The sequence below is a fragment of the Perissodus microlepis genome, chromosome 18 (genome assembly GCF_051167445.1).
Source record: "Perissodus microlepis isolate ML-2025 ecotype Zambia chromosome 18, ASM5116744v1, whole genome shotgun sequence".
Classification (NCBI taxonomy): Eukaryota; Metazoa; Chordata; class Actinopteri; order Cichliformes; family Cichlidae; genus Perissodus; species Perissodus microlepis.
Window position 1 is genome coordinate 540,764 of NC_140478.1, and position 17,190 is coordinate 557,953.

Genomic DNA, 17,190 nt, shown 5'->3' on the forward strand with positions numbered 1-17,190 from the left:
CAGCTGTGACAGCACCTGTGACAGCACCGTGTAGCATACGGAGCCCCTTTAGAAATCAATGCATGTAAACTGTAAGGCGGCCCCTGTATCTGTAGCCATTCTAAAGATTTCTGTTTAATAACCAAGCAAACACTTGATTAGAAAACTAAGTGATGCAAGTGCAGACTTAGCTAGCGGCCTGTGAAAGTCACAGTTCAGTCAGGCAGCTCAGACATTTGGCACTCAGGACTTTGGCTTTACACCTTTGGGTGATGGGAACAAACCACAGTGCAGTCCTCCATGCAGACCGAACCCAGCTCTCATCATAGCACAAACACGCAATGTGTGCAAGAGGGAGGCCACTCAGACACGGGAGAGAAATGCCATTAGCATAAATGACTTTGTGGTGTTACTTTTGTAATGTTCACACTGATTGTCAAATACAAACAAGCAAACGGTGCATTTTGTAGCAGCCTTGAAATATATAAATATATATAAATATATATAAATATATATAAATATATATAAATATATATAAATATATATCCCGTTTCTATTACTGGGAAAGGGGGATTTCTGTTTAAATCCAGCTCCAGCAGGCTTTGGCAGCACGGCCGGTGACGTGTGCGTGCGCGTGTTTATGTGACCATTGACTGAGCATGTGCGAGGCAGCAGAGAGATTATCGCTGCCACGACTCTGGGCTGTCCTGTATATCTTCTACTTGCTGGAATATTCGTTGTAGTTCAGGCATGGAGGAGCGGAAACCTCTCGGTTCAGTCCGTGGAGCGGGGCGGAGTGACTCGGTTTGGGGGGACTTTGGAGACTTTACGCATGCTCCTCATCAGCTGCGGGCGGGGAGACTTTAAAGTTGGACCCTTTTCATTTACAGTAGTGACGGAGGTGAAATGATATTCTGTAGCGAACTCTTGATATTTTTGGAACATCTCAAGTGGTCTCACAACAGATAACCAAGAAGAGGACAAACTCACTCCGGGACACTGTGACGCGACCATTCCCACTGTAACAAATGGCAGATGGATATGAGCAGGCCAGCTCATCAGAGTTTATTAAGGGTAAGTTTAACATCAGTCCTGGGATGTAATACTGCATAATGGCTTTCTATAAGAAACTATAGCCTGCAATATTTCCATGCGTGTGACTGAGAGGCGCGTGGACAGGCATAGATACACAGGACTGAACTGCTCGTTCATTTCGGCTCATTTGTTCTTTCAAACAAAGCTAAACCAGTATGATTCAGTGTGAGTTACACTGACCACGATAGTCTCCATCAGGGGGACACTAACGAAATAAGAGACGAGGACATTTCAGATTATTTTGTATTTTGTAGGTTCTTCATCAGCACTGTTGTGGAGAACAATAACTCTTGACAGGGCTGTGGGGGCAGCTGGTCGGCCTTTGGCCTGGAGGATGCTGGGTCGTTTTCAGCGGTGTCTGCTATAATTAACATGATATACTAATAAACTGTAATAGCTGTGCATTAAGACGGTAAAAAGAATCCTGGTAAAGTGAGTCCGTGCAGGTCCAGGTCAGCTTCACAGCCTTTACACAGCGGCTCGTTTCCAGGAATAAGTTTTTCTCTTTTCAGCTATCACTGCAGAACTTGCTTTCCAGGTTTACTGAAGCAGCCTAATTACTCATGAGTGCATGTAAAACTATATGTAGCTGAAAGGTTGAAACTTACAGGCTAACAGTTGGGGCAGGTTGTAGCCCAGTGTCCCACAACTCACTCACTCATAGAGTCAAATAATACAGTTTAGTTAAAGTTTATAAAGCCACGACCCATTGTTCTCTAATCTGGTAAAAAGAAGCATTTCAGTAGTGCGAGGATTAAGTTTGGCTAAATCAGGTTAAGTAAGCAGCACCAGTGTGTCACGTAAGGACAGGAGATTTGGGTCCTGCCTCGGTTTCAGCAGCAGTTAATGAGGGGAACTGATCCTGTGCTGTAACCGAGACACCAAAAATACCTGGATACAGTCAGCAGCTCGGTGTGATCGGGACAAGAGAGCGTTATCGCCCTGTATCCTTGACCTGAAGCCAGGACTGTCTGTGAGGCTGAATGTAACCTGTGTGTGTGTGTGTGTGTGTGTGTGCGTGTGCGTGTGCTGTACACCACAGACCGCCTGTACTTTGCCACTCTGCGGGTCAAACCTAAGAATACAGCCAACACACACTTCTTCAGCACGGATGAGGAGCTCATATATGAAAGGTAAGCTGCAGCCGGGCACTGTAATCTAGTCTGATCCCCAATCATGACGTACCGCCGTCTTACATACATTTAAAGTGAGTCCAGATGTTATAATTCATATGCTGATATTATAGTTGGTGTTGTTCTTGGTTTAGCTGAATGTTAATTTAACAAAATACTTTCTGTACCATGTAAAAGTAAACTCATGACTTTCTATAACAGCAACAAGCATAAAACATTCAAAGTGACTCAAACACTGATCGCTTCATGTCATCTGTCCAGTATATCTGCAAAGATCTGCAGAGATCTGCAAAGATCTGCAAAGATCTGCAGAGATCTGCAAAGATCTGCAAAGATCTGCAGAGATCTGCAGAGATCTGCAAAGATCTGCAGAGATCTGCAAAGATCTGCAAAGATCTGCAGAGATCTGCAGAGATCTGCAAAGATCTGCAGAGATCTGCAGAGATCTGGTCTCTGTGGCTGAGACGGCTAGAAGTGCCTGAAGGAGATCTACAGCTTCTTCAGTTCTTGGGGTGTCTCGTACTGTTGTGCAGTAAAACGTGTAGTGTGTGAAGCACGCTTCCTTATGATTCTGCTAATCAGCTGTAGCTGATTATGTCAGCTGAGCTGGTCTGAGAGACACATGGAGCTGAAGCTTCAGTGAATCCTGCAGATTCACTCAACAAACACACGAATGGCTGAAAAGTGAGAAACGCTGCGATGTCATTGCCACTGAAAGTCTCCATGTCAACAGTCTGCTCCTGCTCCCTGTCAGCACACGCTCCTACAAATCATTTCTTTCTGATGCCTCTTTTGTAACAGATTAACTTTGTTTGCCTCCGTTTTTGTTGTTTCATGTCCTTTAGAAATTCCTTTGATCTCATTAATATCCCACCTGTTTATTTCAGAGAGACACGCCTTTTGACAGTCATGGTCCTGTCCTTCCTGGACTTCTCATTACTGGTCTCTGATTACCGTTATACTGTTAGAAGAAGTCCACTGCTCCACCGGAGGGATGGTGTCCTGGTTCAAACTATGGTCTTTCTGGTTGGAGTTTACACGTTTTCCCTGGTTCACAGTCCGAAGACATGCATGTTCATTCACGTTAGGTTAACTGGTCATTTAGTTTAGTCCAGTTTTATTTGTATAACATCAGTTACATCCAGGCCCTTTGTAGGTAAACAACCTACAATATTAGAGAGAAAACTCTAATTGGACAATTCCCAGCGAGCAGGGCCGGGAACAGTGGGACGGTAAAACTTCTAATAGGTGGGGAGACCCTGAAAGAACTTCCTTACAGTGTCGCCGCCTGGATGTGAGCAGGAAGCTGCTTCCTCTCAGGACAGCTGCTCTGGCCACCACGAAGACTATCAGAACCTGGCCTGATGAAGCCTTACAGCAGCTGCAGGACTGTCTCCACACCACCAGGACATTTCTGAACATCCAGACCTGGAGGTGTACCGTGTCACCTGGTCTATCCCAACCACAAGCCCTGGATGACTGGGGACGTCCACCGGCTGCCTTCAGAGTGAGTGACAGGGTGCAACGAGGCATCTGAAAGGCCAAATCACACTACAGGTGGAAGATCACCTGGACAGCAACAACAGCAGGCAGGTGTGTCAGGAGGGCAGCACATCACCAAGTACAGGAGCAGTCAGAGCTGCCCCAGGTGATGCTTCACTAGCAGAGCAGTTGAATCACTCCTTGTTTTGAAGTGCAGTCACCAGAGGCTCGTATCAATAAGTCCATCCTCACTGTGGAGGAGTGTGACATGAGACGCACGCCGTCAACCCTCCAACAGTAACAGCTCATACGTCAGTGAAGAAGACATGAAGTCCACATACTTGTGGAGAATTTCATCGAACCCTGTGTCGTCATGTTGATACATTTGCACTGTTTTCCCATGAAAATGTCTGTTGATGTATCACCAGTGTGACTGATGTCATAAACCCCTGTGAATCATCTGGTCCTGGTCATAACCCCTGACTGAGCACGCACGAGTTCTGGTTCCTTAAATGATCTGCATTTATTTTAGGATATAAAATTGTTTTAATTTTACACCCTTTATACACCGATGAGAGTGCCGACAGATCAGAGGTGAAACAGCCTCGGAAAAATGTTCCATCTGTGCGTTTATATGTGCCCTGCAAATTGCACCTTCACACTGTGGATGTTCTGCTGTGGAGCTACAGGCCATCCCAGTACACAGGGCTGGGTGGAAACTGGTTCCCAGCATTTCCTGACCTCTCAGGACTTTTTAGGAACTCTAAGATCTTAATGCTCAAATCCAATTTTTGGATCAAATCAGATTTTTTTGTCTGCTCGTTCACACTACAAATAAAATGTGACAGCAAACGCGCTCTAGTGTGAACGCTCAAAGCGGCCGCATGCGCAAAAGAAGACGTCACACACAACGCGCTCTGTTTAGACCCAGAGCAACAGTATGTGTGACTGATGGCCTTAATATAAAGACTTCAGACTTCACGTTTCCCAATTTTTGCTTTAAGTTATTTTGTTATTTACATAATAATGTAAATAACCTAATAATGATCCTTATTGCTGTTTTAGAGGAGCGGTGCTTCAAAGGATGGCTGCAGATTTCTGTCAGAATCTGCAGATTATACAGTACAAAGAAAATGTTCACGTTTCTCCAATGTTGTCTTCCAAACAGTTGTACCGGATGGCCAGGAAGCGTTCACGATGTCTTCTCCGGCGCTGATAATTGGCGTCTGTCTTGTGTCAGTGACGTAAAAGACGGATTTAATGCGACATGACCATCAAACAGCAGCTTTCTAAAACATCAGATATGTATCGGATTCAGCACCACATACGAAAGTGACCCAGATCGGATTTGAAAATATCGGATTTGTGCCGTTCACGCTGTCACACCATGATCGGATATGGGTCGCACAGGGTCAAAAAAATCAGATTTGATGCGCTTTTGCCTGCAGTGTGAACGTAGCCATAGTTCCTGATGCTCAACTCTGAGCATCAGTATCATGGGATATATCACAGTTTCAGTGTGTCTGTCACAGAGCGGGTGTTTGAGCTGTGATTAACCGGGTAGGTAGTCTATGGGTAAACCTGAGATGGCTTTTGTCACGGCGAGTGGAGAAAATAAAGGAGGATCCAATTGCAGGCAGTCGTGAAGGTGGTTTATTGAACACAGAGCACAGGGAAAAAATGGCAAACGAAGATTAAACTAAACTATACTGGGAATAACTAAACTACTAAACACAAAGCAGAAGCAGAACATGAAGGAGGGTGGGCAGAACACACGGGTGAAACGTGGCAGATACACAGACGGACCAGCAACGACAGAAGACACGACTTAAATACACTCAGAGAACACAGGGAGATTACACACAGGTGGAAGTAACTAATGAGACGAGACAAGGGAGGGAACACAAGAGATCACTACACAAAGACGCAGACTGGACACAGATCAAACCCACAGCAAACATGGGAACACAAAACCTGAGAGCAAAAACCAGAATCACAGAAACAATAAATAATAATAATAATAATCAACAAAGCACCAGAGAAGAAAAACGATGATTCAAAAACAAACCAAAGCAAGAGACCTCAAAATGCTGGGTCGACCCCGACGTGACAGCTTTCAGTGCTTGTTGGACAATCTTTGAAATCCTCTTCCTGTCATTCGTGCCGTTGGCCGACTTACTGAATATGATGATGAGTAATCTGGTATCATGCTGTGGTGTTAGGGACAAAGACAGACTTGCACCCCTGCTCGTCTGTCATGTTCCAGCCTTGATAATAGTTTTCTTTTCTGCAGCAGACAAACAGGATTTGAGTTTGTTTCATTGAGTGAAACAAAGCTGTGAGCTTCCTCTGACTCCATGTCTGCATTGTGTGGGTTTTCTAACGGAGCATTTTATTATAACCAGATGAACAGTGTCACTGACTTCACCTGTCAGTGGGTTTAGTTTGGTGGCTGATTTGTGTGTGTTGTTGTTGTGTTGTAATTGTTGAAAGCTCCTCCATCTCTCTCACTGTGTGTTGCAGTTTCTATGCAGACTTTGGGCCCCTCAACCTGGCCATGCTGTACAGATACTGCTGGAAACTCAACAAGAAGCTGAAGGTAATGCAGATGAAGGTCTTCAGACTCAGGGCTTTGTTTGCTGTATAGACATCATTTAGAAACCGCGTTACGCTCTTATTTTGAAAGGTCTTTGCTCTGATGGTGTGTGTGCACTCCTCTGACAGTAGACGCTTATTTTAAATGTATTAATGCACATGTGCTGTTTTCACTGATTATTGATTATCATTATTGGTTTGTAGTCTTTCACAATGTCTAGAAAGAGACTGGTTCACTACACCAGCTACGACCAGAAGAAGAGAGCCAATGCTGCTGTTCTCATCGGTGCCTATGCTGTAAATATCCTTTCATTCGTCCATCACATCATCTGATTGCCCGTCTGTCTGTGCATTATTAGTTATGTAGTTTAACTCTGCCCTGTAGGTGATGTATCTGAAGAGAAGCCCAGAAGATGCCTACAGGACTCTGATAGCAGGAAACAACACAGGCTACATGCCGTTTAGGTACAGGCTGCTGCTTTCTACGAAACAGCACTTCATGCTGGGCTGTTGTCGTTACATTTACTGAGACACTGTTAAATCCAGCTTAGCTTAGCTTAGCATAAAGACTGCAAGCAGGGGTAACAAGAAGAAACTCCACCTAGCTGGAAATTATTTGGCGACCATGAACGTTCCAGGAGGTCAGGAAACCTCATCAAACCCACACTTTTAAGTTTGGGATGGGAACATTTCCCCGTGTTATTGTAGGGTTTTTACTGCTGTTGTGATTTGGCACTATATAAATAAAACTGAATTCAGAAATTTGAATGAATTGTTAACAGTTTATGAGCTCTTAGTGAGCTTTAGCGGTGCCAGTGGGTTGATGTCATTCATCTAGACTGAGCTAACGTGTCCCCCCCAGTCCCAGTCCTGAGCTCAGCTCAGCTAAACAGGTGCTGCTTAGTTTTTACTCTTAGTGATGGTTTGTGTTTATTTACAGTGCAAACAAGCCTGAGACTGAACCCTAACTACACTACTGTTACTGTATTCCTTACACTGTGTGTGTGTCTGTGTGTGTGTGTGTGTGTGTGTGTCTGTGTGTGTCTGTGTGTGTGTGTGTGTATGTGTGTCTGTGTGTGTGTGTGTGTGTGTGTCACAGAGATGCAGCAGTTGGAGAGTGCTCTTTTAACCTCACCGTCCTAAACTGCTTACAAGGAATCCACAAGGTAGCAACAACGTCTAACACAGAAGATTTTAGTAACATTAAAATGACACTTATTAACTTCATTTGTGTCATACCTCATTTTAACGCAAAAATCCCAGTTTGAGCCTCATTTGACTTTGTTCTCCTCTTATTCTGTAACAACAGTAATTGAATTCAGTTTTATTCATAGCACTAATTCTAAGCAACAGTTACTTCAAGGTGCTTTAACTTATAAGGTAAAGACCCTACAGCACTGCACTAGAAGTATACACTTGGCAACAGTGGGAAGGAAAAACTCCCTTCCAACAGGACGAAACCTCCAACAGAACCAGGTTTAAGGAGGCAGCAATTCACTGTGACAGGTGAGGGGTGAGAGAAGAGAGCAGAGAGCACTACAAAGGAGTTTAATAATTACTAATGATTAAATACTTCAGTGATGTACAAACACACAGGAATTGAAAACAAACGACTAAAGAAGAAATAGTCAGTGCATCAACGTGTCTTTTAGACCCCAAACTACAAAGCTGCTCAAAGAAGTCCTGCCATTAATTAATGCTTCAATCTTAAATATGATCAACCTATCTCTAATAATCAGCTATGTACCACAGGCCTTCAAGCTGGCTGTAGTTAAACCTTTACTCAAAAAGCATCTCTAGACCCAGCAGTCTTAGCTAATTATAGGCCAATCTCCAACCTTCCTTTATATCAAACATCCTTGAAAGAGTAGTTGTCAAACAGCTAACAGATCATCTGCAGAGGAATGGCTTATTTGAAGAGTTTCAGTCAGGTTTCAGAGCTCATCACAGCACAGAAACAGCTTTAGTGAAGGTTACAAATGATCTTCTTATGGCCTCTGACAGTGGACTCATCTCTGTGCTTGTCCTGCTAGACCTCAGTGCAGCGTTCGATACTGTCGACCATAATATCCTATTAGAGCGATTAGAACATGCTGTAGGTATTACAGGTACTGTGCTGCAGTGGTTTGTATCATATCTATCTAATAGACTCCAGTTTGTGCATGTAAATGGAGAGTCCTCTTCACACACTGAGGTTAATTATGGAGTTCCACAGGGTTCAGTGCTAGGACCAATTCTGTTTACATTATACATGCTTCCCTTAGGCAGCATCATTAGAAGACATAGCATACATTTACACTGCTATGCAGATGACACCCAGCTCTATCTGTCCATGAAGCCAGATAACACACACCAATTAGTTAAACTGCAGGAATGTCTTAAAGACATAAAGACCTGGATGGCCGCTAACTTTCTGCTTCTTAATTCAGATCAAACTGAGGTTATTGTACTCGGCCCTGAAAATCTTAGAAATATGGTATCTAAGCAGATTCATACTCTGGATGGCATTACCTTGGCCTCCAGTAACGCTGTGAGGAACCTTGGAGTCATTTTTGACCAGGATATGGAGGATGTTCATCTCTGTGAGCACTGTGTGGTGGGGTGGCTGTAGCTCAGCAGGTGGAGCAGGGTCTTGCATGATCCAGAATTCAAAATCCTGCTCCTCACATACAAGGTCTTAAATAATCAGGCCCCATCTTATCTTAATGACCTTGTAGTACCATATCACCCTATTAGAGCACTTCGCTCTCGCTCTGCAGGCCTACTTGTTGTTCCTAGAGTATTTAAAAGTAGAATGGGAGGCAGAGCCTTCAGTTTTCAGGCCCCTCTTCTGTGGAACCAGCTTCCAGTTTGGATTCAGGAGACAGACACTATCTCTACTTTTAAGATTAGGCTTCAAACTTTACTTTTTGCTAAAGCATATAGTTAGGGCTGGACCAGGTGACCCTGAATCCTCCCTTAGTTATGCTGCAACAGGTGTAGGCTGCCGGGGGATTCCCAAGATGCACTGGGTGTTTCTTCTTCACTCACTATGTGTTAACAGACCTCTCTGCACTGAATCATCCTTGTTATTAACCTCTGGCTGTCTTCACAGTGTGTCTTTGGTCCTGTCTCCGTCCCCTCAGCCCCTCAGCAGTCAGTCAGATTGCCACCCCTCCCTGAGCCTGGTTCTGGTGAACATGTGTTTCTGTTAAAAACGAGTTTTTCCTCCCCACTGTCACCAGTGTGCCTGCTCGTGGTCTGATTGTGTTTCCTCTGTATAACTGTAGGGTCTTTACGTACAATATTAACTGCCTGAGGTGACCTTTGTTGTGATTTGGTGCTAAAAAAACTGAACTGAATCTGTGAAACCACTGCAGATCACTATAACACTAAACATTTCAGCCCTTTGGGGGGAGTTGTGCTTTTGTTGTGAAAATCTGTTCCTGCTCTTTTCCTCTGCAGGCATTACAACACGGTTTCCTGGATTTTGAAAGGTTCAGTGCAGAAGAATATGAACATTATGAGGTAACAGACTGCAGAGACTGTTCTACAGGTCGATATCAATGAAAACAGGAGCAGGATACAGTAAGAAATAAATAACGTACGCAGTGCTGTTAGTAACACAGTCAGGGCCAACCAAGGGCTCGTACAATGTCCAGGCCTGCCTTGGTGCACGCTGTACTTCCTCAGTTAGATTGACCCATAACTCACCCGTCCAAGTGATAGACAGTCAGTGAAGTAAAAGTCAGCTCACCTGTGTCCACTGCAACAAAACTGATTTCCAATGAAAGGTAAAAGACCGTATGTGTTCATTACTGCAGTGGTGGTATAATTAAGGTGTTCTGGATCCATGTTTTAACTGATATGTGGCTAACCTCTATCACAGTCTTTCTTTCCTTTCTTTTTGTGCTTTTAGCGAGTTGAAAATGGAGATATGAACTGGATTGTTCCGGGGAAAGTTCTGGCGTTCAGTAGCCCTCATTCTCGTGGTGAGTCAGAATCTCTGAGCTAAAAGCTAAAAGCATGCCTCCAAACCAACACCAGTGCTCACGTTGCTTGGCCTGACAGAAGGCCTGTGCAGCCCCTCAGTGCCTGCACGTCCTGAAGCAGCTGAGAAGAGCTAACCTTACCCTGCTGTCTTCTGATGGCGTGCATTGTTTCCTGCTTAGTGCTGTCATGTTGTTACGGCTGGATTAGACGAGCCTGAACCCTGCAGTGGCTCGGGGTTTCCCATGATGCACTCATGCTTCTCCATCACTCAGCTCTTTTTACTTTCTGTGTATTTACACCACTTTGCACGTAGTTATTATTCCCCTCTGGCTCTCGTCCAGTCCATCTCTTGTCCTGTTGTCCTCCCCCCACCCCAACCACATGTGGCAGATTGCGCCCCCTCCCTCAGCCTGGTTCTTGTTAGAAGGGAGTTTTTCTTTCCCGCTGTCAGCAGGTGCTTGGGGCCGTCCGATCGTTGGGTTTTCTCTGTATTTAACGTCTTTACCTTACAATATAAATCAGCTGACACTACGTCATTGAATCTTATTTTACGTTTGCATTAAGAGACAGGACTTGCATTAAAAACAGACCCTCGCTGATTGAAACGTATGACGTAACTCAGCTGTTGTTGATTCTGTCTCCAGGTTATCCCCTCCACACACCCGAGGCATACTTCTCATACTTTTGCCAAAATGACGTAACGACCGTGGTTCGTCTGAACAGGAAGTTGTATGATGGCAGGCGGTTTGAGGATGCAGGCTTTGAGCACCACGACCTCTTCTTCCTTGATGGGACCACGCCCTCTGACCTCATCGTCAGACGCTTTCTGCATGTGTGTGAAAGTACAGACGGGGCAGTGGCAGTGCACTGTAAAGGTAGGACTGCAAGTCTTTATGTATGTTTAATTGATGTCCTTTATTTCTTTTATCTTAACTTTGTCTCTTTAAACACTCCATCCATTTACAGCTGGATTAGGCCGCACGGGCACTCTGATTGGCTGCTACCTGATGAAGCACTTCCGGTTTACTGCAGCCGAGGCGATTGCTTGGATCAGAGTCTGCAGACCTGGATCTATCATCGGTCCACAGCAAAACTTCTTAGAAGAGTGAGTTTGTGCCTCAGCTGCGACCGCTCAAACCAAACGGTCCACTTTCCGTGACTCCAAAAGTCTCGGTCGGAGACAATCATCAAGCTTTAGTCCGTTCATGAAAGTACAGGAGTAATGCTTTCCAAATGATGTGCACACAGACACGTCTGCAACACTTCATTAGGATAATGTCACAAAACACAAGCAGACGGCAACGTCACCTCCAAGGTGCACGGAGAAGACAAAGATCTGACGAGGTGAAGACTCCAGTCACAGAGTATTAGGGAACAATAACGTGTTAGTGGCCTTCATCAGGGTCATTGCGTTTGTGAAGGTGTGATTGGTCCACTTGGATCTTTTTCTGTTTCCAGTCTTTTTTATTTAAACACAAGCTGTTTGACATTTTGCAATGACCCAAAAGGCGTTGGTCACTGAGTACAGCTGTTCTCTAATACTTCGAGTGTCGCTGGAGTCTTCACACAAAGCACAAGTAGATCAGGAAGGGTTTGAGGTGTCACCTTGGCCTTCAACGTCGGCAGATCTCGATCTCATCGAGCATCTGTGAGATGTGCTGGACAAACAAGGCCCGTCTGTCCTTAGGCTGTGGCATCTATTGCTGTTACCACACAAGATGTTTCTCCATGCTGAGGTCATGGTTGGAGCATGCTGGAAATGTAGTAAAAGTTAGAAGAGAAGCAAAAGGTGGAGGTCAGGGTGGGGCTTTCCCCAGGGTGCCCATGTGCAGCTGGTGGTGACTGCAGCAGTGGGAAACTGGTGGATGATGAATCAAATCTAATTTAAAAAAGCCTGAAAACTGTGTTACTGCTGCAGACTGCAGTCAGCTGCAGCTGGTTTCTCTCCTCAGCTCTGGACGCACACTTCCTCCTTACGCCACAGTAGTGCTCTGTTGCTAATGGCTACTAGCTTTGTGTGTCTACTTACACGCTAAACCAGGATGTTGAATGTTGTACCTGCTAAACATGATATCACAGTTAGTTTGTGGCGTGTGTTTGATGTTTGTGTGCAGGAAGCAGCACAGTTTGTGGGTTCAGGGTGACGTGCATCGGTCTAAACAGAAGCTGGTCCAACAGAGACTGAGTCGGCAGCAGCAGCTGCAGCTGCAGCAACAGCAGCTGCAGCAACAGCAGCTGCACCGCTCTGACTCTGTGCAGGGAGGGAAACAGGAGGCAGTGTCCTCGCTGCTTTCCAGCATGGATGACCTGTCAATCAACACGGTGCTCTGCAAGTCATATAGCTTGGATGAGGTCAGCGGTGTGACTTCATAGCACCTTTTTTTAATGGTTACTGCAGAATTCAAACAGGCTACTGAGTTACGATCACAATGTTGTGTTTTCATGCTGCTAATTGTGTCTGTGCAGAATAACTGCAAAGAAGTCAGTCTGACACAGGGAGACGAACTGAGAGCACTGAAGGGAAAACGCCCACTGAGATCAGCGTCATCCTGCTCAAGGTACCAACATCTGTAATGTAATTAATGATAAATGGTTATTGTGGTCAGTGCAAGAGACACGTGGAGAATTAGCTCAAACGCTGGAAACAAAGTTTCTATTAACAAGGAGATATAATAGACACCAGTATGTTTTTGTGGATGTCAGAAAGTACATAAGTGACTGCTGTCGAATGCTACAAAGAACGCGCGCTTTGTTTGCGCGCTGTCTAACAGACAGACCGGACTGCATGAAATCCTGCTGTGTTCTCATCTGTGCAGCGTGAATGTTGTGTATAACCTGCTCGAGCTCACGTGTCCTTCTTTGTTCTTCGGTTAAACTGAAACCTAAATGCAACAGGAGAAGTTGTTGTCTTTTGGAGACTTTAGTTATGAGTGAGATTAAGGTTATGGAGGTTGTCAGAGTATTCCTTCTACTGCCTGACGGTGTCCTCAGCTGGAGTCAGCAGGCCTCCGTCTTTACTGTACACCGTGTCGGTAGAGCACCACTTCCCCCTCCTGACGGTTTGCCAGAATCGCTCCTCCTACGCCCAAGGTTTTGCTGCAGCCGCGGCCTGAGCTGCGTTTCGATTGGCCTGCCCGCTGCCTCTGCTCTCCACCCTTGGCTGCCGCCAGACACACAATCAGTAGATAATACCTGTGCTCACTACAGTTTTTGTTTTGGTCCCTGAATCCACGGCCCAAATATAGCAGATATATAAGATGCTGCCATAGTTCAAGAAACATTTCATAAAAAGTAAATAGTTACAAATCGGGGATATGGGAGCTGCGGCAAAAAGAAACCAAAGGACGACCACGAACCAAACTCACAACGTGCCTCCGGCTTCTCCTGTAAACTGACATCACTAAACTGCTAACCTGACACAACCAAGAGCTGGGCTTCCACGGAGGTTAAATCGAGGTACCTCCCACACGTCGAAGCGTGTTTGTATTTTGTCTCTTGTACAGAGTGTGAGTGAGATGCTGATTCCTGCAGTGAGCGTAGAAATCAGAAGGATTTTTGGAGAAGTTGTTCGTTGTGCTTGTTTTTGTGAAGGATCAAGTGTAGTATTTGCTCTTGGATCACATACACACACAAATATGAGGTGTTCTTGTTTTCTGTGTCAGGTTAAACCTGTCCAAGACTTCACACTGCTCCATCCTCCCTCCCCCGAAGCCCTCCAAAGTCCACCTCACCCCCTCTTCTACTAAAAAGCTGAGACGAAGTTCCTCCACCACCACTGCTCCGCAGATCAGGAGGTTGGTGTCTGTGCTTTTGTTCCTTACTGGAAGCACATTATAATAAAACCAATGTAAAATGTGATGTGCTGATGTCTCCACAGTCCCTTCAGCCTCACGTTGTTCAGCACCAGGCCAGCACTGATTCACTGACTTCACACTTGGGACGTTCTGGTCATGAATCAGCCCAGCTGATGATGGACTCGCTGGAAACTGGATCAGCTCTCTTGCACGTTTAATAGGCTGTAAATCCTTTTTTAGCCCCAATAACTACTTTTCGTTTTGACAGGGCCAACAGTTTGTCACCACTTTAACTGGTCATGTGGCCCATTCAGTGATAACAGGGCCGACACCATAAATCATCACGTCTCTTGGGTATAGCAGGCAGGTAACTGTAAAAAACTGCTGCTGCATATTGCAGATATAGCATCTGCTAGATGCTGAATGCCCCGCTGTCACAATCATTTTGCTGGAAGCAAAGGACACGTGCAAAGACCAAACAACGCTAACAGGGGAGGTCGTGGCCCGAGGACTGAGTCAGACCATCGCCAAGAACAGTCTGGGTGCTTCTGATAAACGGCTGCTGCCATTTGTCCATCCGAAGTTCAGAACCACAGGATGTAGACGGCCTGAAGCAACGTCTTGGTTGTGGAAACACAGACCTTTAGAAGTCGTACCAAAATCCACGCCTTAAACTTTGGCAGATCACATGATGGACCTAGCTTATTTGGCACGTTGTTGTAATGTTGTCTCCTCATTTTCAGTACTTTAGTAACCTGGTTGGGTCAGAGAACCGTAGCAAACCACATCTTTTGTAAGAGATTGGTGCACATTGTTCAAGAATTAACAACTGGATGCAAAATTGTCTTGCAAGACCAAGAGTGATACACTGCTTCTGCTACAGATGTTATTTATATTTTCCAAGATTTCATCGATAAAGTATGACAAACTTATATTTGTTGGTCTGTTAATGTTCTAATGATGCAGAGCGAGGGACACAAAGCCACGACACTTTGAAAGCCTCTGAGCACACATGCTGGCAATGAAAGAGGAAATCAATTAAATGAAGACAGAGATTCTGATTTTTCATGTCAAACGTATCAGACTGAACATGGCACACACACTTTATTTCACAGGTCATTCATATTCATGCACTGAATTTGTCAACAGTACTTTGCTTTATCATACATAAAGTAAACTCACTATGTTCAGCTTTGCACTATTTTTTTCTTGCAGTAAAATTCTTAACATGCAAATGATGTTCAGCTTTGAGCGTGTTGTTGCTGTCATGCTTTCCTGTATCTGACTGTTTCAGACTGTGTGACAGCAGCTCAGATGTGCTGTCTGATTGGTAGTTTACTCCAAAGGAGGAAAACCAGCTAACGGTAGTGTGAAGTGCTAAAATCAACAATAAAGTCCAAGTAATGACGAGATAATGACTCATGCTTCTCTTTGTTATCATCACACTGTCATTGTTTCATAACCTTCACTGAAAGTCACCTGACACTGCTGTGGGATGCTGTGGGATGCTGAGACTGTGGATTCCATGTGCTTGGTATGATTTTGGGAATTTAATGACCAAAACATCAGAAATAACTGAGGCGACTCTATAAGGGAATCCCCTCTGTTGACACTGTACTGAGTCAAAAGTATAAGGAACTGAGTTACATGGATTACCTGCACATACACTGACCTACGTATATGAAACAGTACATGTCTGAAACAGTACTGTACTATATATGTATAATAGGGCCTCTTAAACTAAAATCCTGGCTGTATCCTTACTGTAGTTAAGTTAAATAGGTCCTCTATAGTCTCCAAATCATTGTCTGGTTGGGACACTTATTGTACTGTCAGGTGCAGAGATGGGATTACTTTTAATCTGATTACTTTTTTCAAGTAACGAGTAAAGTAAGGGATTACTATTGCAAAAACAGTAATTAGATTACCGTTACTTTCCCGTAGGAACGCTGCGTTACTGCGTTACTAAAACCGTGATTTTTTTGCGAGAATGTCTCATGACAGTGACAGTAAGCGAGTGCGACGTTCGTGACAACAGCTGTGTGCAGATCAACAATGGATCACATATCGAGTGCGGGAGAGAGTATGAGCGTGCAGCGTTTAAAGCGTGGAAGTACTGACCTTACTTTGAGTTTGATTCTGTAAAAAGTGACAAAAACATTAGCGTCCGTTGTGCGTGGGAAGAAAACTTCTTTTTACAGCGAAAAAAACCCCTAAACTTCCGAGCAAGCACCGAGTAGCTACCACGTAATGTGACATTCACAGAGAAACTGCTGTATCCTTCCACTGACCGCTGCGGCACACCTGCACCAGGGTAAACCTCCGCCTGCCCCACTCCTGCTTTACAGGTGAAAATAGAGCAACAGGACCGCTGAGTCTTTGATGTTATTTATTTTCTGCTGTGTTTTACTTGCATCTATTTGAAAGACTGAGTGTAAACACAAAAAATATTTTATTTTATGTGCTGGAATGTGCAGAAAATAGGTTTAAATGTTAAACTAATTTCTTCCAGTCAGAGAATGTTGCAGATAATTACATTTTTGCTTGATGCATAAAGTTAAAAGATTAAAACTAATAAAACAAGTTTTAAAAAGAGACTTTTCCATTTGATTACATTTTGTATGATGGATTATGCAGAAAAAGTAGAATTGGGCTGAAAGATCTGTTGCTTTGTCACCTATTCAGGGGATAAATCATGTTTTAAAATGTAACTAAGTAACTAAGTAACTAAATACTTGACCAACACTGGTCAGGTGTCTCACCTATAAACAGCCATACAAACGTGGTTGTAGCTGCTGATTCTTCTGTCTTATCTGTAAGCTAGTCTACCTCTACAGCTGCTCATGAAGCAGCAGCCAATGGAAACAGGACTGTGGCTATCTTTGTGTCATATGTAGATTTCTACAGACGACTCTGTCACCAACCTCAGGTTGATTGGACATACATGTGTTTGTTTCATAAAGTTATCTAGATGCTGCAGAGCAGATGAGGTCTTCCAGAACATCCACCTGCAAGAAAACATCCAGAACAAAATTTAAAACCACGTCATTGTCTCTGCTATCGAACACACACCAGGCAGACAGCACTTGAAATGAGACGTCTCCCTTACTGCTTCTTTCCCACTACAACAATCAGCCCGT

The 17,190-nt window shown here is 44.3% G+C and overlaps 1 protein-coding gene across 1 annotated transcript; it reads left to right on the top strand.

Annotated features, from left to right (window-relative positions):
- The first annotated feature begins 641 nt into the window (after nucleotides 1-641).
- LOC146366370 (dual specificity protein phosphatase CDC14AB-like) lies at nucleotides 642-16,036 on the top strand. The gene is made up of 14 exons (XM_084912571.1): nucleotides 642-1,053; nucleotides 2,117-2,207; nucleotides 6,213-6,288; nucleotides 6,489-6,581; nucleotides 6,670-6,749; nucleotides 7,384-7,450; nucleotides 9,729-9,791; nucleotides 10,183-10,255; nucleotides 10,901-11,131; nucleotides 11,223-11,361; nucleotides 12,371-12,608; nucleotides 12,723-12,814; nucleotides 13,919-14,050; nucleotides 14,134-16,036. Exons 1-14 carry the CDS (start codon nucleotides 1,008-1,010, stop codon nucleotides 14,180-14,182), a joined length of 1,470 nt encoding a protein of 489 aa, XP_084768697.1. The 5' UTR covers nucleotides 642-1,007; the 3' UTR covers nucleotides 14,183-16,036.
- The last annotated feature ends 1,154 nt before the right edge of the window (nucleotides 16,037-17,190 follow it).

Coding starts and splice junctions, on each gene's coding strand:
- LOC146366370 (XM_084912571.1), top strand. CDS start 1,008: ATGGCAGATGGATATGAGCAGGCCAGCTCATCAGAGTTTATTAAGG. Junction 6,750..7,383: donor ACAGGCTACATGCCGTTTAG/GTACAGGCTGCT, acceptor TGTGTGTCACAG/AGATGCAGCAGTTGGAGAGT. Junction 9,792..10,182: donor AAGAATATGAACATTATGAG/GTAACAGACTGC, acceptor TTGTGCTTTTAG/CGAGTTGAAAATGGAGATAT.